At 38.6% G+C, this 23,057-nt stretch overlaps 1 protein-coding gene across 1 annotated transcript; it reads right to left on the bottom strand.

Moving 5' to 3' along the window:
- Positions 1–1,989: 1,989 nt before the first annotated feature.
- Positions 1,990–22,619, bottom strand: LOC101174037 (far upstream element-binding protein 3). Its single transcript, XM_023960696.1, has 19 exons — positions 22,469–22,619; positions 14,951–15,059; positions 13,311–13,344; positions 13,157–13,206; positions 12,962–13,033; positions 11,613–11,670; positions 11,304–11,466; positions 10,598–10,696; positions 10,350–10,454; positions 10,159–10,261; positions 9,685–9,785; positions 9,293–9,419; positions 5,644–5,804; positions 5,306–5,379; positions 5,142–5,218; positions 4,771–4,827; positions 4,547–4,597; positions 4,311–4,438; positions 1,990–3,710 (listed from the first exon to the last, which is right to left on the bottom strand). The coding sequence occupies exons 1-19, from the start codon at positions 22,562–22,564 to the stop codon at positions 3,702–3,704; spliced, it is 1,674 nt and encodes a 557-aa protein (XP_023816464.1). The 5' UTR covers positions 22,565–22,619; the 3' UTR covers positions 1,990–3,701.
- Positions 22,620–23,057: the final 438 nt, after the last annotated feature.

Below are 23,057 nucleotides of genomic sequence, written 5' to 3'. Positions count from 1 at the left end.
TTGCTTATTTATGCATTAACCTATGGCATTATTTGGAGCTGGTAAAGCCGCGGGCATGTCAGCAGTGGCAAATCATCCTGCTTAGCCTTCCCATTGTAGGACAATTTAAGCTATTATTCTGCCTATTTAAAGCTTATCAATTTAATGGGGATGATTGACAATTATTGCACTATTGTTGGATTTCAAAGACCTGGTGGGAAACCGTTTGAAGGATACGTTTTTGGGCAAAAAATGGGGGGAAAAAATCGAAATATATGCTTTTATCCAAAGATTTGGAGGTCAGTATACATTTTTTGGGACACATTGTAACTGGGACCCTCGGGCCTTGGCGCGCACGTGTGCGCATGTGCGCCAGTGGGGATTGAGGAGCGCACGGTCTCTAGGGATCCTCCGCGCCGTCATTAAAAACAGATTAAGGTAGACGCCACAGTGTGAGAGACACTCAGCACCGGCTTAACTGCTGCAGAGGTGAGAGTGGAGCACCCCCCCCCCCCCCCCATCCCTTTCTAGGTTGATGGACGGTGGTGGTGGTGGTGGTGGGGTGTTAGGACACCTGCTGGATGTGTAAGAGGTGGAGGTGCGCCTTTATTTACACAGCATGGAAACGACTTTAAAATGGTTCATTCCGGCCCGCTCCTTATAACTAATCAAGTGGATCCATGTCAGGGCAAAAATGCCCCACAGGGTTCATAGATAGCGTATGGGTATGAAGATTATATGTGGCATGCGCCCCTAAGAAGCTTTTGCCCTTTTTCCTTTCTCAACACTGGAGTAGAAACCAGAGAGTCCTACACCGAAATTCAGGTTTAAATCTGGACAATTTTGAAAACCTTTAAAATTAGTGAGAAATGTATTCCATGTTTTGAAGAAATTCTATGTAAAATCTATGAAAGGTAACTTCCACTTTCGGCTTCTCCCATCAGGGGTCGCCACAGCGAACGAGTCGCATGGTAAATTTGGCAATGTTTTACGCCGGATGCCCTTCCTGACACAACCTTCTCAAACCGGGCTTGGAACCGGCAGAGGTAGAGAAGGGAACAGGGAGCAGCCCGGAGTCGAACCCGGGTTTCTCGGACGGAAGGCGCCGCAAACCAGCACGAGCTAAACTGGCTCCCATAAAAATCTATGAAAGGTAAAAGCTGTAAATTCTTAGAACTCCAAGACACCTAAAACATTGTTTTTTACATTTAGAGAACTAATTTCCACAAAATTCAAATGACATTGTTTAAGAAACCTCATGTGTATTAATTTAACTTTTAGAAATTTACAATACATTATGTTTAGCTAAAACACATTTAGGCACCAGAAAAATTAAGTTTGTTAAGTTTTTGTTGTAAAAATGGGATTTCTCATAGAACAAATCAAGCTGACGAGGTGTAGAAATAAACCAAATATGCATCAGTAGTTAAAGGAAAAGATTTAATTTTACTAAAAAAACAAAAAAAAAAGAACCATAAACCACTTTTAAGATTAAACCAAAAAACAAACAAAAATTCTTGCAAGCTGCTAAACTATGAAGACAGTTGCCAAAGAAGCAGCAGGTCTGACGCGTCCTCAGGGACGACACATTTAGGAGCGAAAGGATCAAAATCGAGGGTCGGATTTGGAAACAGCTGCACGGCATCAAAGCTGGGGCCCGTATGGGGCCAGGGAGGATCCAGAGTGGCAGGAGCCTCCCTGCTGAGTGCAAAGATGTGCAGTGACAAAGCTGGAGTGGCTCTGAAAGGGGGCGGAGGAGGAGAACATCTCCGTGGACCAGAGCCTTGGGGACGACACGTTTACATGTTTTACAAAAGAAAAGAAGCATTGAGGATACAATAATAAGCTCAGGTTTATAATTACCACACATTTAATTTGACAAAAATGTTAAAACTTCCCTAACTAATAGACTGTAATCAAACATTCAAGGATATTTTGTGCTTTAAAGAAGCAAAAATCAGTGACCAGAAAAGACGAACATATAAAAATACTAGAACTCAAACCACAAGGGAGGCTTGCGGAAGATTTATTTGAATTTGAGAACTGGCAGACTATAGAAAATATAGAATTTCTGCTTATAAAACATGAAAACATACATTTGGCCTATATATCCTCAGTTTCATCTGTTAGTACACACAGTAGAGCTCTCCGTTTGAACACTTAAGTAGCAGAATACAACATAAGACATCCATATGTATAGAATATTCATCCACTGAAAATCAGTTTAAACAGTACACATAAAGGTAGTCTGGATGTTTTTAATACATTGTTAACTGTACACACAAAAGGAGGAAAAAAAACACCATAATTAGACATTTTTTGAAATTATATCCCTTTTCATTAAGAAATGACAATATCAGAATCATTCTCCACAATAATGCATCATTTATATTAGATCACACAAAGAAATAAAAATTAATTAAAAAGTTATAAGCAATGGACTGAGTCAAACGCCCCACTGAGTCCAGAGAGGGGTTCAGTGGGGTGCTGGTGAACTGGGAGGTACCAAATAAGACTAATTTTCTTTCTCATATTTAAAACATAAAAATATTAAATTATTACACAGGTACGAATCGCAGAAGCTTAGCAGTCTTGAATAGTTTAGGTACAAAGTATGCACACGCACAGGAAAAAAAAAAAAAATCTATTTCTTGTTTTTGTCTTCATAACAAGATGCAACATCGAATTTCAAAAATCACACATTCACAATCTTTGACATTTTCAGTACGAAAACAGAAAAAGAGGGACTATTTCCTGCAACAGTGAACACAGGAAAACAAAAAGTGTTTCTGATATATTTATATATATATATTTATATATATGAAACATATATCTTAAATTAACAGTCAAATATATGAGCATATATACATAGTTTTACAAGGTAGTAAAGGCAAAAGCTATCTGCAACATCCCCCTAAATCCTATTACGGTAATAAATTATCATTTTTTAATTTCCATTTGAAAACAAAAATCTTAAAACTACAAGTTAAAAAGTTTGTCAAAATATCAGAAAACCCATCTTTGTTTCAAAAGTGAAATAAGATATTGCACCTTTTTTTTAAACCAGAGTACAATAAAATGACATTGAAAAACAGGATACAAACCACAACAGGAATTAAATTAGAACTACTGCCACTGGCTGACATTAATCCTTTTTTTCTTTCAACCTTGTAACAAGAAAAAAAAAGAAAAAAAAAAGACATTTCCTGTAACAAAACATCACAGTTTCATTTCACTGAATCATGTAAAACAAAAACACTTTACACATTTTTATGACAAAAAGAGTAAAGTATTCAAGACTGCTAAGCACAAATTGTTTCATTTAGACATAACTAGAAAACAAAAATAGATCATATTGCCTTTTGAAATGTTACAACTCTTGGGTTAATTTTGGCAGTTACAATCCGAGTCAAGACAGAAAAAAAATAGATATAGAAAAACAAAATAAAACAGCTCTCTCAAGTCCAAAAAGGGATCCCATATAACTGTCTATCCAAAATAACAGTGTGCATTAGCATTTAGTAACAAATAAATGTTCCTGATTTTAGAAATATTACTTTATCATACAAGTCATTCTACAGCTAGTGTTTCTCACTAAGAAAAAGAAAGTATTCAAGGCGTTGTAAATCTAGAACCCCTCAGCTAGAAAACAAAGAAAACCAAAAAAAAAAGGGTATTTTTCAGCCTCGCAGTGATTCAAGTCTTTCACCCGAGCGTCTTCTTTAGTGATCCTGCAGAACAAAAACAGACAACATGTTCTTCAATGCCAATTCCTGCACGTGCTCCACAAGACTAGATCAACACTTTTTCTCTTATATAGGTTTCATATTTTGAAGCAAAGATTGTAGCTATAAATGATGTTTTTGGTGATGGAAGCTCAAGAGTTGACTTGTGTCATCAAGCCATTAAACATGTGTGCTTAGTAAAAAGCCTGCGAGTGTATTTGTGAAGGTGCAAGTGCTTAAAAAAAAAAACAGTTCAAATTCACTTTATTGATCACTTAAGTTCCTGCAATTGTTTTAGGTAAAAATACATAGACCTTTCCAAAATCTGGTTGAATTATATCAAAAGTAAAAGATCAGAGTTGACTAATAGCCGTTTAAAAATAATTGTAAATTTCAAAGCTGAAAGAACTTTTTTTTTTTTTTTTTTTTAATTATCATGAGAGGATTGTGTGGATCTGAGCTGCACACTGAATGTTCAGTTAATTGTTTTGTGTCTCATTGTTCGGTTCTTTGCAGATGATATTGTTTAGGTTCTTTAGGTCAAATTAACCCCAGAGGTTTTGTTTCAAGCTGTTCCAACAGCAGAGCTGAGAAATCCCGTCTCACCTGGAGGCCAGGAGCTTGTGTCTGCTGAGAGCCCTGGTTGAAGAAGGCCATCGGCTGCCTGTAGAAGTCAACCCAGGCGTTGTAGTCGGGATTAGAAGTCTGCTGAGTGGCAGGACCAGCTGTCTGGCCTTTGACAATGACAAATATAAAGATGAGGGGATCAGAAATAAGAAAACCCTGATATATATATATATTTTAAAAGGTTTAATTAAGTCGATAAAAAAATTAGGACTTACCCCAGACTTTGTTGTATTCCGGAGCAGAGTTCTGGGGTTGGTTTTGCTGACCTGCAAGCAGACGTTCATTTAGATGTCTTTAAGACGTATATACCTATCTATATATTTAGATATATATAAACCTCTCAGTGAGCTCTAATCTAAGATCTAATCTTCATTAAAACAGAGGTAGAAAAAAAGCTGGAGGTGGTTCATAAACACTCCAGTTGCTTAGTGACATTCACCTAGCTTTTTATAATACTGCTCCCAGTCCATCTGGCCCGTCTGGGATCCATTGTGATCTGAAACCAGACACAGAAAAAGAGTTGCAGAAAGTGGGCTTTACTTTTCTGCTTACAGCCTTATGTTCTCATCTAAGACTCTGCTTTCCTATCAAGTTCCACTGACAGAACATTAAAAAAAAAAAAGTCTGTACAGGAAACATGTGGTTAGCCTAAGGGAGGTTGAGCATTGAAGGCAGAGCAGAAAAGTCTGAGCTGAAAATGAGTTTGTTCTCTGATTTAATTAAAAAAGAATCAAAAATTAAACAAATATTTGTCTTTTAAACAATGCAAATTTGGATTTTGTTCAAACTTGATCAATAGTTGTGACTTACTGTGGTCCTGTTGGCCTTGAGGTTGCCAGATCTGAAAAGTTGTCCCCCATCCTCCAGTCATGAACGGCTGAGGCCCACTTCAAGCAACATAAAGCATGTGAGAAGGTTTCCTCCAATTCAGCTCCTACCAACTCTATGATCTGAGGACAGGAATTGAACCTTACTGTTGGGGAGGGGTGGTTGGTCCTTGGTTGTAAAGATTCATACTGAAGTTGCTGTTACCCCCAATTCCTGGACCCTGAAGACAGAGAAGGAAGAGGTGAGTGAAAGACCACACTTGTGTTTAAAGGGAGCCAACAGGCAAGGTCAAAGGGCAGGGCCAAGCGCTGATGCACTCCATTAAGTCCATTTGATGGATTCTTCATGTTTAACCTCTGGTGACATCCTGCTGGCCACCAGGACCATAGCAGCTCCCCGCATTGACATGTGTGCTCATGAATATCAAGCCCAACAATAGCATTTTTGAAGGGCGTACCATGAGGCCTAAGGACAGACCACCTACCCCAATTCTCTCATCGATCAGTTGACGGGCTTTCTCCAACTGCTGCGGGGTGCCCCTGATGGAGAAGATGCGCACATTGGGGTCAGTGCTGGGCGGTGGGTTTCTCTGCAGCTCCACGTGAGCACGAGACTGCTCTTTGATGTTCTTTATGGTTTCTCCACCTGAGGACACAATGACAGATTTTCACCGTTTGGGTTGAGATAAAATGTAACAATGCAAAAGAGCTTTGATTGTACGTCTAGAAGAGGTTATAAAAACTCCTGAAAACTACCTTCCCTAGTTTAAACATTTTAGTCCCTAAAGTCTCACTCCGAACATCTTTTGTAGAAATTTTTCTAGTGTTTTTTTTTTAATTATGACTATGCAATTTGATTTGATTATGCCCATGGCGGTTCATTAGAAATTCACCTCTGACGGGACTGTTGGCGCTAGCAACACCGCCTCCTCTTCCTCTCCCCGTTGCTGAGAGCTCTCCGTTTACACTGCCTCCTGTTAGCTTACAGCCCCCAACACCACCAACCTAACATTACCAGTGCAACAAAAATTGTTTTTTTCTGTCTGATGCCAGCTCAGACAAAACAAAGACGTTTATGGATCTATTTGTCTGATAGTGGATGCATCAGAATGGAGCGGAGCAGGGAGCTTATAACCCGCCCAGTGTATTTTCTATGTAACAAATTCAATCTTTGTCCAACAGTGTTATTTCATCTGCTCTAGATTCACAACAAATGGTCAGAAATGGAATTTTACTTTTCTTTAAATACGTCTTCCCTTATCCGAAAAATGGGTTCCTCCAGCTCTGGCCTCGCATCCGCATGATACTGTTGACATGTTCGCTCACCGTCACCTAATAGCTGCACCTAATTGCTGTACCGAAACGGTTCGGTCCAACTACATGTACCGTTCCACCCCTACTAAACACCTTTCCCCCCATTCCCCCATAACATCCATGCAAAATCAGGAAACAGAAGAGAACACCTCTCGAACACCACCCCCTTCTCCGCATCAGACGTCAGCTTCCAGACGTGTGTTGGGAGCAATTACACCAGCAGGGAGAAGCGAAACATCGCTGGCAAGAGACAAGGGGACGAAATTCAAGCGTATCCTCCTTCCGGGACGTCGTTTGTCTCCTTTAGTCTTTTTCATTCTTGACTCTGTGTCGTAGCCTGTTATGAGAGGAAGGAGTGAGGGGGGAAGCTTCCCGGGGTGAGGACACTGGGGATGTCCCAACATCAATTACACATTTGTTCACTTGTGGCTGACACTCTGATGACCCTGCCTGACCCCCTCCCCTGAATAAAAACGCTCATCAGAAACCGCTCCACCTCCGGTGCCTCATTCCTTGCTGCCAACAGACTGCACATGGGCCATTAAGCCATTGTCAGGCAAATGAAACTTCTGCCTTAATAAAGCCATTATGATCTCTTCTGGTCAGACGGCAGAGAGCAATGAAGACCCAGCCATTCATTTCATGGACTGGCCTTTAGTAAGGGCAGATAATACAGGCCTTAATAATGAGACTGGTTTAGTGAGCTGGAGAAAAAAGGAGGGATACAAAAGTGCAACTGGTGACAGCATTCAAGGCAAAGATGGAGAGATGCTGGTCCATCACACAATAAGTACCAGGAAGAGAGACATTTTCCTTCTGATGCAATAAAAAGCTTCAACATTGCAACTTTTTCATAAAGCAAAAAATAAAAACTCACCAACACAAAAGGCAGAAATCTCACAAAATTGGGACACAAAATCCTCAACTTACTCAACATCATTGAGTTTTTATTTGGTTCACTAAAGCTAAAAATGAATAACCCCGTTTACACCATCAACAGGAATCAGGTGATTGTGACGCAGAGAAAAGCCGCTTTTAATTAAATTTGATGTCGCTTTGTACCGATATGCAACTCATTCCTAATAAAAGGGGTTTCTCTCCGCGACAGAATCAGCTGATTCACAACGATTACGTGCACTTTGCTGTTAAAGGGTTCATCAATAAGAAATTGAGAGGGCTTGAAAAATCATTTATTTTAAAGTAATGTCAGAGAGTTTTAATTAAATGAGGATAAAAAAATCTTTTTAAAAATGTAAAGTTAGTTTTGAAATTTTGAGATTTAGCAGCAAAAATATGAAAGCTCTTTAACACGTTGATCTATGAAGTGCAAAAGCACGTCTGTTGCAGCCACACAAGAAGGAAATTAAACTGTTTTTCCAACACAAAGTAAGTCTCCTCGAATCCAAGACACGAATACCCAATAGCCGGGGCTGAAATGCTTCAGGTCACACAGATGCCGTTTTGAGCCTTGCGTTGCTCATATTGGGTCTGGACAGGATGGTGGGTGGCTTGATTCATCCGGGCTGTGTGTGCGTTTGGGGGTCAAAACAGAGGGGCAACGGGCTGCATATGGCATCGTAAAGATATTAATCACCGCACTCTTTAAGGACTGGCTGACAGCACCCAGACCCACCGCCATCTCCACCATATTGGGCCACTTCATATGCTAATGCAGCGAGAGGGGGGAGCGCAACGCCCAGGTTTATTTGTTTCCCTCGCTCTGCTGTGTGCACAAAAGCCAGTTGACATTTCTATTGCCATGTTTTTATCTTAGGTAAAGAGGCCTCCTTCAATCCGCCTACTGCTGCACATACGCACTGAGGCAACATGCATACCACCATACTACACACACACTCATGGCCCCCCATCCGAAGCAGTGGTCAATGACTTTTAAATAGCTGCCAATAGAGTGGGCATGAATAGCCAATAAGCTAATTCCTCCTATTCATTCCCTTGCTGCACTCTATTGGACTGAAAGAGGCTCATTAGATGCCGGGCAGCCTTCCACATGATTGAGGGCTGTTATTATGCACCTTTAACAATTAATGTCACATTACACACATTATCCCCGTCATTAAGCCCTTAGTGAAGCCAATGAATGCCACTTGTGCTGTATACATGAGCCCTAGACAGAATAAGAGGGTGGTCACATGCCCCCCCCAACCTCTTCTCATCAGTTTCTCCTTGTGAAAAAAAGAGAATCTGCAATCTGTTCAGCTGGATTCACTTTTTTTGTTTTGAAAAACTGAACCCTATTTCCGGACATCGACTGGTGTCAGAATGTGGCGCAGGCTGGGGAAGGCCCTCTTGTAACAAACCATGTTAATCCAACAAACTAAAAGTTAATTGTATATTAGGCCTGCACAATATACCGCAAATTTATCGTTATCGCGACATTAAGCTGTGCAATATGCATACCGCAAAAGACGGCGAAAATCGCAATAAATGGTTACCTTAAATTTGCTAAAACAATCTCATGGCAGCTTGAAATATTGAACAAATGAAATAAATCCCTTTATGCATTTAACCAATCGGAAGGACCCATTTACGTTGTTGATCAATCAGATGAGCCCTTTTATGTTTGATGTTTGCCTCCTACGTCGACGTGGGTCATTTGGAGTCTAATTTTTAAACTGTTGCAGTGAACACGGAAATTATGTTTTTGGTTGTTTTGCTATTTGTTTATATACCGCGAATTATATCGTTATCGCAATATTAATCACCAATATCGCATTTCGCGAGTTTTCCTCATATCGTGCAGCCCTATTGTATATACTAATTAGCAAAAACACAGCAACTGTTTTATTTTTTTTTTTTTACCTTTTCCAATAACAAGGCCACACTTATCAGCAGGAACTGCATAAGTAACTTCTTGAAGTCCTCCAGCCCCTCCAGTGTTACAGTCGACCCGTCCTCTGCGGCCCATCACGCCATAGCCGTCTCGCTCCTATCAGAAGATAAATATTGAGAATTATTGTCACAAATACTTCCCCCGTAAATCCATCATTTAAGCATTTGAAATTCAGTTAATTTTTTTAAGCTGCATACATAGCGGACAATTGAGGATTCTTCCATTTTTACTAGCACATTTGGAAAAACGTAGTGCAAAATGTCGCACTTTCAATTCCTGAACACGCGCTGCAGAGCGGTGTGTATGTAGCTTTACAGTGACTGCAGTGTTAATTTCTGGATGGGTCGCCAGATCCACATACTTGAGCTGTCTGAACCAGTTCGTTGATGAGGTGAACAGCATGGTGGCAGTGCTCAGGCTGGCCCATCACCTGAGCAACACGGTCAGGGCTGATTCCATCATCTGCAAAACCACATGAAGACATTTACCCAACATGCCCCTTTGTACAGCATCCCAGAGAACACATAAAAAACATAAAAAGGCAAAAAAAGGTTTAATTTTTTTTGGGGGGAAAAACGAGTTAACCAAGAAGGTCTACTGTTTCTTCGAACTGAGAAGATTTAAACGCACCGATTATTGTAATCTCGTTTACAGGCTATGACCTTTGTCACCTACTACGATGACGGACGGAGACGCCATGTCTCTAGATAACAGCGTACAGAGACGTATCTCTTCATGATTGATGTGAAAAGATTTACACATTTCTGTCTGAAAATGTTCCCAAAAATAATTAGAGACAGTGTAAAAGATCAAACTTGAACATGCTTTCCCTTACCTTGTTTGAACTGGATCCTGACGCCAGCATCATTTTGAATTTTTTTGATCATCTCTCCGTTCCTGCCAATGATTATGCCAACTGCAAATCTTGGTACTACAACCTTGATAACAAGGACAAACGGGACAGTTAAATATTTTACATTTAAGAGGTTTGCACATCAATAGGAAACAAGCAGATAAGTGTCTTACATCCAGACTAGTTCCACCCATTTTGGATCCAAATTCTGCCCTTCCAGTCCGGAAGTCTCCTTGGTCTTTGTCCCTGATGAGTTTCACCACAAGTTCACGGGCTTGCTGCAAAGAAAATGGATGGAAATGTCAGGAAAACCAGTGAAAACCAACCATCCTGTATAAATACTTACAAAAACAAGAGCTGTAAAAAGTTTTAAAATCTAGAAATAATTCCAATGGTGCAGGACAGAGTGGAATATTCAGACCTGCACTTTGAGAGGATCCCCGGTGATTCTCAGGGGTTTGTCGGCTCCGGTGGGCATGGGGTCGTCCTGAATCATCATCATCTGCACACCTGTCCTCTCCTGCAGAGTTACGATTGAACGGGAGCAGAAACCAGCACAGAGTTAGCAGGAGTCCAAAGTGCTGTTTACTCTGAGGGGGGGATATTCAGCCATGTTCCAAACAAAAGATCCAGCCATAAAACACCAGAGAAAATGACAGTTTTATTGTTAACTCATAAAATAAAATAAAAACACGGCGTCTCTAATTGATGAGCCTTTTTTTTTTTAAACCATTTTCTCTGTCCTCTTAATGTTTTGATGTTTAAGTTTATATTATATTTGAATTTGAAATACAAAGTGTAAATAAATGCAGTTTCAATACTAAACTCACAGTTAAAACAATAAAATACAGGTTAAATTACACATATTAATTAAACATATATATATGCTGGTAAAGTAAAATTGGAAATAATTGCAGAATGCTTAGCATCTTAAACCTTTTAGTGGTTTTATTTAAAATATAGCTGGTTCTTTTTCTAAAAGCCAGAGCCACCTCTAAAGTCACTACAGTCTGAACATTAAACACTAATATCCCTTTCTCTTTATAGTCATTTAAAGTCAATTATGTTACAAAGAGAACTTCATTGTGCCTCATGTGTTGCCGTTTGAGTGTAGCCTTCAAGCAGACCTGCAGTTGTTTGATGGTCTCTCCGCCTTTGCCGATGACCAGGCCAACTTTATTGGCAGGGATGAGCATCTGTTGGATGGAACCGTTTCCGTCCATGTCGTTGTGGAAGCCGGGACCGTAGCGGCACTGTTCGATGATCTCGCTCAGCAGTCTCTTGGCCTGCCTGTGAGGCGCAGCAGAAAGTAGCACATTTAGGAAATAAAATTCAGCAGGGTCACATGTTTCTGTGATGGGACAGGTGTGAGTGTGTGGTCCCAGTAACAGCAAAGGTCTCTTTTCACTGAGGTTTTATGTTGTGATGAGACTTACTCGATGTTTTCTGGGCTTCCAGTCAGAGTGCAGGGTCTGTCCAGCATGCCTCCACTGTCTATGACAGTAGGAAGAAAAACACATGACAAATCATTCTTGTTAATTTTAAACAAGGTCATTTACTATAATATTTATAAACATTCAAATTTCTAATGACATTAATTTCGGGTGATAAATAAAAGGGAAGCAGCAGGAAAAAGAAAAAATGAAAAAATGTAAACAATTCAATAGAGAAAAACAAATCATTGGTTGACAGTTACAAATATGTACAAATACTACAGATAAGAAGCAGAGAAATGATAAACCAAAGCCCCCTATTCACATTTAAGCAACAAACTGAAAGGAGGTGGAGTTACATTAATAAATGTTGGTTTAACAGTTGAAGAGTCGTGGTAGTCAAAAGAACATACCGGAGCATAAGTCGTTTTTTTTTTTATAGATTGGCCAGGGGTGTGACTTACTTAAATGTGATTTTAAAAATATATAGATAGGCTCATATATTTAGTTATTTTCCCACTAACAACTGGTTGCCCATCAGCGGTTGTTTCCCACTAACAGCCACTGAAGGTGCACATATCAGTATTTACTGCTGACAGCAACACCGAAGAAGAAGCACAGTCCAAAAGAAACATGGAGGAGAATCTGATCGTTCTTATGATGTTTATTATTATTTTTATTGTTTCTCTCCTTGGACTACTGCTGGACAGCAAGTCATCAAACTGGGTGACAGATTGAACAACAACTTAATACAGTCATTCAGTTGCAGCTCCTGCAACACAAAAGGTAACGAACACCACAAAAATAAAAAATAAAAAGAGTGAATGATCTCATGAGGCCAGACGTGGAGACGTGACTATCAAGGCTTTTGTAGAGCCTTTCAAAATAAATAAACTAAATCTATCAACATCATCCGTATACTACATGCATTATAAACTACGTTTAGGGTCACAAGTAGCTTCTCCACATGCAATAGGAGCGTCTAGCATATGAACACATTTTTCGACAAGCATTGAGCATGAAATTTGACATGAAAAGAAGCAACAGACGCGAATTTGACACATGAATCACGTCTGGTGTGAACACAGCATTACAACGGGCATAGCAAATTATTTCATAAATGTTGGACTTTTCTCTTAAAAGTGCAACTTATACTCCGGAGCAACTCTTGTGGTTTTTTTCATCTTTATTATGCATTTTTTGGCTCCAGCTACTTATACTCTAGAGCGACTTATACTCTAGAAAATACGGTAAACAATGGAAACAAAATTAACAGGTTAATGGCAAAAAAGAACTAAAAAAAGAGAGGTTTTGCTTTATTAGAATTTGTCATTTGATGTGAATGAATTTACCTGAAGCGATCTGGATCTTACAACCGGATTCCTGCTGAATTCTAGAGATCTGCTCTCCTCCTTTTCCAATAACTGAACAAGGGAAAAATACATTTTTAAACTAAACTTGATTTTAATTTTTTATTAACTAGAAGGTTTGATCTCAAAACAATAAGTAAATATTGACATTCATAAATGTTAAATACAAATACTTACTAAATCCCACCATCTTATCAGGCACTTTGAAGTCTTCTGTAGTAAGAGCCCTGTGAGACACAAAGTTCACCGATGCTCTGAATAATTTCTAAAACAATGATCAGTGCCATGTTTTAAAAAAATGTTACAGTATTTTAACATTAATTTTGCTCACCTTTGATGTACCATTGCACCAAGATGGTTCCCAACTAAAGAGAAAAGGCAAAAGCGAATGTGATCAGAAATCTTGTTACAAGTACAGGTAAAAAAAAAAAAGAGGGATGTTTCATGTTGTTGTCAAGTGAAGCAGCAAAACAAACAGAAGTGAGTCGCAGTGCTGGAGGAGATGGGAGCAGATGGACATGAAGCAGCCAATTCTTTATGTCAATGTCTGACCCACAGTGGGGAGCTGTGACCCTCATGGAAAGCCGGCCCACGACTGAATGATTGAGCTTTTCAATCTGAGCTACCACAAAAAGAAAAAAGAAAAAAAAAAAGAGGCAGCCGGGTCAGTGACTGCTGGTCCTGAATTGAATTTTGACAGGTAGCAACAGGCAAGGGTCCTGCAAGGTCACCAGAGGGTGTGATGTGAGTGTGTGCTCATTGAGTTCTTATCTCACAGGTTCAATCCATTTTTATGCTTCTGTGCACTGATGTTACTTATGGCAAACCCAAACAAGGGTCCAGGGCAACATTTGAAGGAAAAACTTTTTTTTTAAAAGAAGTGAACCAACTACAATGTAGGTTGTGCAACAAAAGTTCATCCACCAATAAATATTTCCTGCAGCCAACTTCTACATTTAGAGATGAAATGAATCTTTTCTACTGAAGTGAGCCATCTCTGACTCAAGAAAAACTGAGGACAAACTGAAAACAACATGAGGTTATCAAACCAACCTAAACTCTTACAATTTTGTCATTCATTCATTCATTCCAGGCTAACACAAACCACTGTGACAAGATAAGAGGAGGATTGGATAAATGACTCAGGTTTCCACTTTGTGGATATGAAAGGGATCAAATCTTTGTTGTGAGAAAGGAGCAGGAGATTTCTTCCACTAGACTGCAGTTAATACTCCACACCAACAACACATCTGTCACTCGGATGAAAGCTCAAACATGTGCTGCGAGTTTTAAAGCAAATATTTAAACTAAGAAAATAGATAAGGGCCACGTTAGAAAACATCAGGAATCCAACCGGTTTTAAAACCAAACTAAGAATGGAAATAATGGGGAAACCTCAGAAAACAACATTTGTTTTAATTATATTGTATACAGTTTAAATATTCTTAAATATATTTACAAATTTAAAGAAATTAAGTAAATCAAAAACACATTAAGCTTTGGAAGCATTAGGTCTGTGGGAAAAACGTTGAATCAATCATTATATTCTTAAGTTTGCAACACTTATATTCTTTTGGCTGTTCCAAATGTTTTGATGTCAAACTAAAAAGCACAGAAGATTAATAAGTCAGGCAGAAACATTTTGCAAAAAAGGAGATTTCTCAGAATTAACTTATGGACATGACAAAAAAAATAAAAAATAAAAAACAACAACAAGCCCACAGAACACCCAACATCTCAAGAATTCCGCGTACAAAGAGAGAAGAATGATTTTAAAGCTGTTCAAAAGTGGTTGAAAGCCTCAATTGCAAACTAACGCACACTCACTTATTTTGACAACTAAATCGACTTTTTGAAAGAATATTTTGAATAGTATAAATCTGTTTATGAAACATCTACTGTGCTTCTGTAAAGAATAAGAAATGGAGTAAAAACTAGAGGAAATGTTTTGATTTCAGAGTGAGGACTTACCTCCATTGTCAAGAGAACGGTTTTGGCTAACAAAGCCATAGAGGGAGGGGTCTATGACTGCAGACGAATTCATGTTGGGCATCTGGTCTCCTCCCATTTTGGCGGCCACCTGGAGATACAACACACAAAGACAGATGGAGAGAAGGTTTAAAGTATTCACAGGTATCTTAATTTTGTTTTTAGCTTTTACAAACAGTGAAATAGAAAACAAAACTAGTTACAGAACTTGGTTGGGACTGTGCTGTTCTAAAGGGGCAACATCCTGCTTGTATTATAGCTATCCCTGCTCTGCTTCATGCAGATTACTTAGATCAAGTGTGTTCAGCCAATCACATCCTGCAATCACCTGCTCCAGCTAATCAGCGGTGAGCAGGACAGGGAGCTGGATAACAACCAGGGTGGTAAATCTCAAGAACCAAGGGCAGCATAATGCCTTAGATAGCCTTATGGCTTGGATATGGAGTAATGACTGTTCTTCTAGTTACTAGTGTTTCAACTTAACCCTCTACTCAACCCCATAGGGCTCCACTTAACATGCTTGAAAAGAGAGTTAGGAAGCAAAAACAATTTATGGAAGAATCAGGACAGTTTAGCTTCAGATTTTCAGGCCCTAAAGCAAATAGACATAGCATCCCTAGTTGATAAATAAAGCAAATATTTAGTTAGTAAAAGTTAAGTACAATTCATTCACTTCTGGAAAAAAAGGCTTAAAATCGCATTTCTGAGTATTTCTTTATTCAAGAACAGGCAAAAAAAAAAAAAATAGCTTAAAAAAATTTGTATTGGGCCACAAGCTCCCTGCCCCGCTCCATTCTGATGCATCCACTATTTCTAACCTGTTGCCCCAGTCTAGCATTAAAGCTTTCATAAGTAAATCCCTACTGTGGTTATAAAATTTGGGGGCTTGGGGCTCTGGGGCCGTCTGCCCATGGCCGGTGTTTCGCCCGTGGCCGGTAGTTGGCGCGTGGCCTGGCCCCCCAGGGGTCGACGCCGCAGTCACAGCAGGGGTTAATCGGTTCACTTGGGTGGGTTTATTTCATTATTATTATTATTATTAAAAAAATAATAATTAAAAAAAAATACAAAGACTATTTTACATATGCTTTCCTTACACTGTTGATAAAATATTCAACCTGTACAAAACTACAAGATGTATATGTATTTGTATTGTAGTTAAAAAGAAAATACATGCACTTTCAAACCATGATTCTGTCGTAACTAACATTTAAATGTTCTATTTGAGGATTGCAGCAGCGTTTGCTATTCAGCCTCAAGACTGCCACTTCCATACAAAAGTATAGCGTTTCAGAAAATTACACTAAATTGATGTGTGCCTGACGGATTTTGTTCACAATATATATGAAAATATGCTCATGGAAATTAGTTTCCCATCACCTTCAGGGATGATTATCTACTTCAGAATCCACTGGTGGAAGTAAGAGGGGGCAATGGAAATAAGGGACATAAAAGGAAGCAGGTGTGGGGAAACTGTTACCAGGCCATTACTGAAACTATGTAAATGGCCATCCTTTAGACGGTGCTTTTTTTTTTTTCCTGGTGGACTATTCAAAACATTTTTCAAACACGAGCGATAGTCACACATTCAGATAGAAAGTCTTAGTTAATATAATTTCCCTTTAAATTATACAAAGTGGTTTTCTACACCAGCAGCAGCATAAGAATCAGGGCAACAACACTTCCAACTGGCAAGTCAGTGGACTTGCTGTGCGACGTTTACAAATACTGTAGCAAGTGCTCATTATGTCAATGTTCAGAATTGATCAGAATCTACACAAAATGCACTAAAACAATAATGTATACAGCTGTTTTTCTTTGGTTTAAAGCATTAAAACTGATTCACATAAGGAATAAAGGAAAGAAGAAAGGGGAAGAAAACCAACATTCTTTTTGTCTAAAAGATTTCAACATGTTTAGCAAGTTCAACTGCAGACTTCAGAGCCTTCCACTGCTTATGCAACAAGGCAAACAAGTACTTGGGAGTTACCAATTCTGCAAGTTGTCCCTCTTCTAAAAGATGACAGAGGTCTAATCTTCGTCATAGATACACTTCAACTGCACAGGATATTAAAAAAAAGAAACCAGGAAATCACATTGTATGATTTTAAAGGTTTAGATGTTAAATGGTGCAGAAAATACATATTTAGCTCCTACAAACAAGCAAGAATTCTTTGAGAAGCTCTTCAATCCTGTATTAACAGCACCTGTTTGAACTGGTTATTAAGACACCCATCCAGTGTCCACACCCTTAAACAGTCAGACTGCAACCTCTCCACCAAAGTAAAACTTATTTATTGGAAAGTAAAACTTATTTATCTAAATTTTTTACTGTACATTTTTGAATTGTACATTTTTTGGAAATTCCTTTTCTCATGCATGTCTGCACTGAACAGTGATCGGCTCTCATTTCACTGTATGCGTGTGTGATGCAGATTGTACATACATGTGTATAGTGACAATAAAGGCATTCTATTCTATGACCATAGAAGTGTCTAAGGACACCAGGGAAAATATTGTTTACCTGAAAAAGTCAGGGATAAACCAATCTACAATAAGCACACATTTTTGTGAGACGAGATCAACTGTCGGGTCAATTTTTAGAAAATGACAGATATTCAAAATCAAAGACCATCTTTCTCCACCTGGAGCTCCATAAAAGATCTCACCTTGTTGGGTACAAATGATCTTATGAAGTCAATGACCTGGAGAGATCTGGGACCACAGTAATAGAAGTTACTATGGTAATACACAACAAAGTCATGGGTTTTAAATCCTGCAGCGCTCCAGCAGTTCTCCAGCTTAAACCAGCACATGTCCAGACCAGTCTAACGTTTACCAAAGACCATCTGAATGATCCAGAGGAGGATTGGGAGAATGTCATGTGATCATGAGACCAAAATGGAACTTTTTCACATAAACACCAGTTTTTGTGTTTGAAGGAAAAAGAATGCCATGTTCCATCCCAAGAACACCATGCCCTCTATGAAGGGCCCGCTTTTCTGCAAAGGGAAGAGGATGACTCATCCGTATTAAGAGAGCATAAATGGAGCCATATATGATGAGATTTTGGGCAAAATCCTCCACCCATCAGCGAACGCATTAAAGATGAAACATGGCTGAATCACTATGATCACAAACAAAACAAAGGAGTGGCTACGAAAAACAAAATTCAAGATTCCAAACTGCCAAAACTTCACATTCAGAGCCAAAAAACAACAAAAGCATTCAATTTGTCTTCCATCTCTCCATGCAAGTGCAAATGTCTCACTAGGAAGGGTATGACCAAACCATTGGTTGTCATGAAAGTTGAACATAAACCACTTCCTATTTTCAGTCATAACAAAAAGGTGAAGACATCATGAAATAACTAGCTAACATCTCCACCCAACAACAAGCTGAGGCACATCTGTATGCATCCATTAGTTTGCTCCTTTGATGTGTGTACTCTGAGCTTTTAATCATTGTCAATTTATAGCATTAAAGTCAAAGCACAAGTGAAACCAGCAGAAAGCAATTCTAAAGTCAAGAAGTAGCCTAAAGATCTGAAAGTCAGTTGCTGTCTGCAGCTGCTCCTGAAGCAACGTGAAACCTAAAAGGCATCAGTGGTCATAAACACACACGGGTAAAGAAACAGGTTCAACACAGCCTCAAGGTCTCCAGTTCCCAAAATCTCAGGTGGCTTTTTCCACACCTTATATCATATAATGAAAAAAAACAAGGTCATTCTTTTAAGTTTATTTTTAGGGCATATTTTGTTAATTCATTATACTCACCCGCAACTAAAAAGTGTAATATTTCTATACTACATTTAAACAAACACATTTGAATAATCTCAGCTGTGTCTTTATTTCATCATTAAAGAAAACAAGGCATTGTGGTTTGTTTTTGCAAAGCGTTTTTGTACAGTTTATTTACTCGTCTTTAGGAAATGGAGAGTAACTATCATTTGAGCCTCAAATGAAGTCTGCATGCATGACACAGATGGCATTTAACTCCGTACCATCCAAGTCACTGTTTGTGTATCAGCAATTTTTAAAGAAGTTCATGTATGAGTGAGGAAAGAAGAGCTTAAATATTAGAGCAAAAGGGTTAGCTGTTATACTCCAAAGGTTTATTTTATTGTATAAATGTAAAAAAAAAGTGGATTTTGAGGCTTTTTATTTTCATACACCTGTATGCCAATATATTGCAGTAAAATATGTGTATAGATTAGGGTTGGGTAAAATGGCCGATACAAAATTATTTAGCATTTCTGACAAACTCGTTTAGGTGGTGCAACTAGTTTAAAGAGCAGGGTGACCAAAGCCTCTAAAAGTTCAATGCATCTAAACAAGTTTTTAATACAGTCTTATGTAATGCTTTGATTTTAAACCAGCATCCAAATTTACACATTATAAACTATATCACGGGGTAAGGTGATATGTAGTCACAGCAGTATACGCAATGAAGAAATGCAGATGAATCAGTCATACTTAAAGAGCTGCATTACTAATGCAAATAAATTTTAACAAACCAAGCTAATCCATGTTAACTTGAATAGAAAAAAAAAAGCTCACCTACATAATTCCAGCTCTTTTTTTTAAAACATAGATTTATATATTTATTACCCAAGAGGGTATTTTTCTCTTTTTTTGAGTGTGGGGAAACAGGGGCAGTTTATGTTTTTGTTGGATGTTGGTTGACCATCCGGCCAAAAGCTCTAAAACTGCCTCAGTGGGGATCTTACAACTGATCGTCCTGCAAGTTTGCCAATATTGGTATGTATGCAACTCTGTGGAATATCAGGTCAAACTGGCAACGGTCATGAAGTTGATAATATGCTTTTGATAAATCCTTCACGCTGAATGTAATTCCCACGCCAAATTTGCATCTTCTGCCTTAGTTTCGATGCACGTCAAAAGAACTCATCAACCTGACATTCCTTCCACATGTGGGAGGAGCTACTGCTAACCTTTATTTTACAGGCTGATCGCTGCGTGAAAAAAGTCATGCATGATGTTGAGAGCTTAGGTTTATTTATTTTTACGAATTATACAAAGGTGTCGGCAAGCACCTCATCATGTCTGGGTTTGCGTGACCATTTAGACAGTCTCCCAGTATGGTGAGTTCTCCATCTATCGCAGAAGCTGCGTCAGAATGTCACAGCTAAAAAGAAAACTAAAAGTTATCTCGTAGATTGACTGCTGTTGTATCTCTTAAGATAAAGAAAATGAACTGCAGGTTAAATGCTGCTATTTAACAAACTTTTAGATGCAATAGTGGTATCCACACAGTTGACCTAAAAATCCTTTGTTGACTAAAGTTGTTCATGTTAGAAGTTCTATTTCCTTATCTGCTCGACCCCCCCTCCAAAAGATCCTTTACACTTTCACAACTTTAGAGCATCCTATACAACTGAAAATGACATCTGTGCAACCCAGATACAAATAAGAAGCAGCACTGTGACTGAATATTATCAAGAAGATTTTTAAGCATTTTTCTGTTTAAAGATTATTTTATCGCCGAGCCTTGGTACATACTTGACTCTCTTGTGTCCTCTTGGATAGTACCTATCTTAGTGTTTCTGTGTGTTAAGACATATCCTATCCTATCCATTCCTGCACTCTCATTGCTTTCAACCTTTTGATGAAGTCAGTTGTCCCTAAATGTGCAAGGTTTATTACAGTTAAATTAGACGCCAATACATAACCGGAAGTCCTCAAGAAATCTGATGGTTTATTTTATTCATGGGTTACAAATGGCCCATAATCAAAGAAATTTAATTTAAAAAAAAAAGATCTAAAAAAAAAATTCAAACTTGCTTTTCTCCTTTATTTCTTCTACAAAAAAAAAAAATGAATTAATTCATAACTAGCATACTTAGAAAACTACATTTAGTAAACAATGATCCTTCCAAGTCTGTCGTAAAGTGGATTGCTGACAAATTATAAAAAGGAAAGAATTAATCTCTGCATCTAAAACACAAATAGGGTTGTAGCTGCATTAACGTGTAACTTCGGACTTTAAAGGATTGCAGGAAGCCAGAAGTGAGGCGAGTTGGTGTCTTCCACATCACAGCTTTCCAACATCAATCAAAGGAGTCATTATCAAAAGCATGAAAGACATACAAATTATATGATCAGTAAATTAAAATGAATGCAAACTAAATGAATCAAAGGTCAACATCCAGCATCTGGAGTGAATATTACATATCTATATCTCTATATAATTTTAAAGGTGGCAATACTTTTTGGAATGATTTTATCATATCAGATTATAAGTAAAAAAAAAATACAAACATTTAAAAAAAGACTGTGGGAGGAAAAGGGTATAATAATGGGTGATATGTAAAGGTTAGCATGTGGAACAGGAAAACATGTTTAACTACAACTTTGAAATGTGTTTGTACTCTTAAGCCATTTCTAGAGGACATATGTTCAATGCCTCAAAACACTGTTTTAATGTTCTGCATGATATTTTAGAATAAAATAGATTAACTACATAACTAATTGGGTTTCTATTTCTAAAACACTAAAGTACAGAGACTACAGTAATCTACACATTGGAAGGCTGGAGTAATACAAGACCAAAGTCCAGTTTACATGCTATTAACTATTTTGAGTGATAGTAGTTCACCCCATACAAAATACACTGGACCATTTCCTTATTTTAAACCTATTTTTAGAGCTTATTTTGACCAAAACTGACTTATATTTAAGTAGTGCTGCTAAAAAAACAATAGTATGTTATAGTAAATGCCATTCCACGCAGCTTTTTCTAGGTAGTAATGGAAAAATCCAAGTGTGGTAAACAAGAGGGGGCTTATTTCAACAGATGACGTTACGTTGTGTGGCCTAAATCCAAGGCTGCAACGAGGACACACGCGCTAGCTAACTAAAACCCCCCCTGGAAAAAAACAACATGTATTTTAGTAATAGTCAACACGCGCCATCGGGGTATTGGTAGATGATTAAGGAGTTCAAACGAATTGAAGTCGTTTCGAAATTGTACTGTAGGTTAGTTCATGGGAAGCAGCTCTAACTACGGCAACAAGTTCTGAAGAGGCTAGCGTGGAATTTGAAACTACCAGCTGTTCAACTGTCGTGTCGAAACCAAACGTTGTTGAACTAAGATTAAACTATAGGGCATCTGACCTTTATTACTAACTCGACACACGATGCTAGCTACAACTTCTGTGAGTTGACAACAGGTTGCAGCGGAAAGACTTGTTTTACTTTAGCAAAGTAGTCCAAACTTTGTCTCCGCAGGAGGCCTCCGTGCTATTCGCCTGACACGACTCGTGCGGTCACTATAAGAGCTCTTACATCGAGTTAATGCGTCCCTCGCTGAATGTAAACTCTAATCTGTCCGCTCAGCTAGGCTGCTCTGTGTTAGCCTGTGTTAGCTCGCTACTGCATGAGGAATGTTTATGGGAGTACCGAGCACCCAGACCGAAGCCCCGGCCCGGTCCGCCAGCGTGGTTCTTAAAAATGACGCTCGTGTCTGCTATGAACGTGTTACCTGTCGGACCCGGCGTATCATGTCTGCAAAATCATCTTTCGTTCCAGGCTGAGCCACCGAGGCCTGTCCCTGAATCAGCTCCGCCATCATCATCATCCGCCTCGGCAGCTGAGAGCCACACTTTAAAAAGAAGAAGAAGAAGAAGAAGCGCACACGTGCCAAGTCAAAGCTCCGCGAGCCCCCTGATCTCGCGAGTGGATGGAGAATCCCACGTGGAAGAAAAACTATATAGTTTGAATCCTATTATAAACTCAATATATATACATCCTAATTAAAACTAAATTAGTAAATGATTATAATAAGAAAAATTTTATAAAACAAAATATATTGTCATTTGGTCCCTTTTGATAAAAGACCAGCTCCAGCTGCAAAAATGTTATTCAACTTCACAGTTACAGTATCAATCCAGTTTATTGATTTCTGTCATTTGTTAAATGATAAACTCCTTTTAATTAATCAATCAATTAATCAATTTATTTATTTATTTATTTTTTAGAACATCTGAACCTGAGTGGGTAATTAGGGATGGCAGCAAAATCTAGAGGAATTTAATTAGCAACAATGCAATTGTGATTGCTGAAAGACGTTA

The sequence above is a fragment of the Oryzias latipes genome, chromosome 12 (assembly GCF_002234675.1).
Source record: "Oryzias latipes chromosome 12, ASM223467v1".
Taxonomy (NCBI): Eukaryota; Metazoa; Chordata; class Actinopteri; order Beloniformes; family Adrianichthyidae; genus Oryzias; species Oryzias latipes.
Note: the sequence above shows the minus strand (reverse complement) of the source record. Positions and strands in the feature narration are given on the sequence as shown.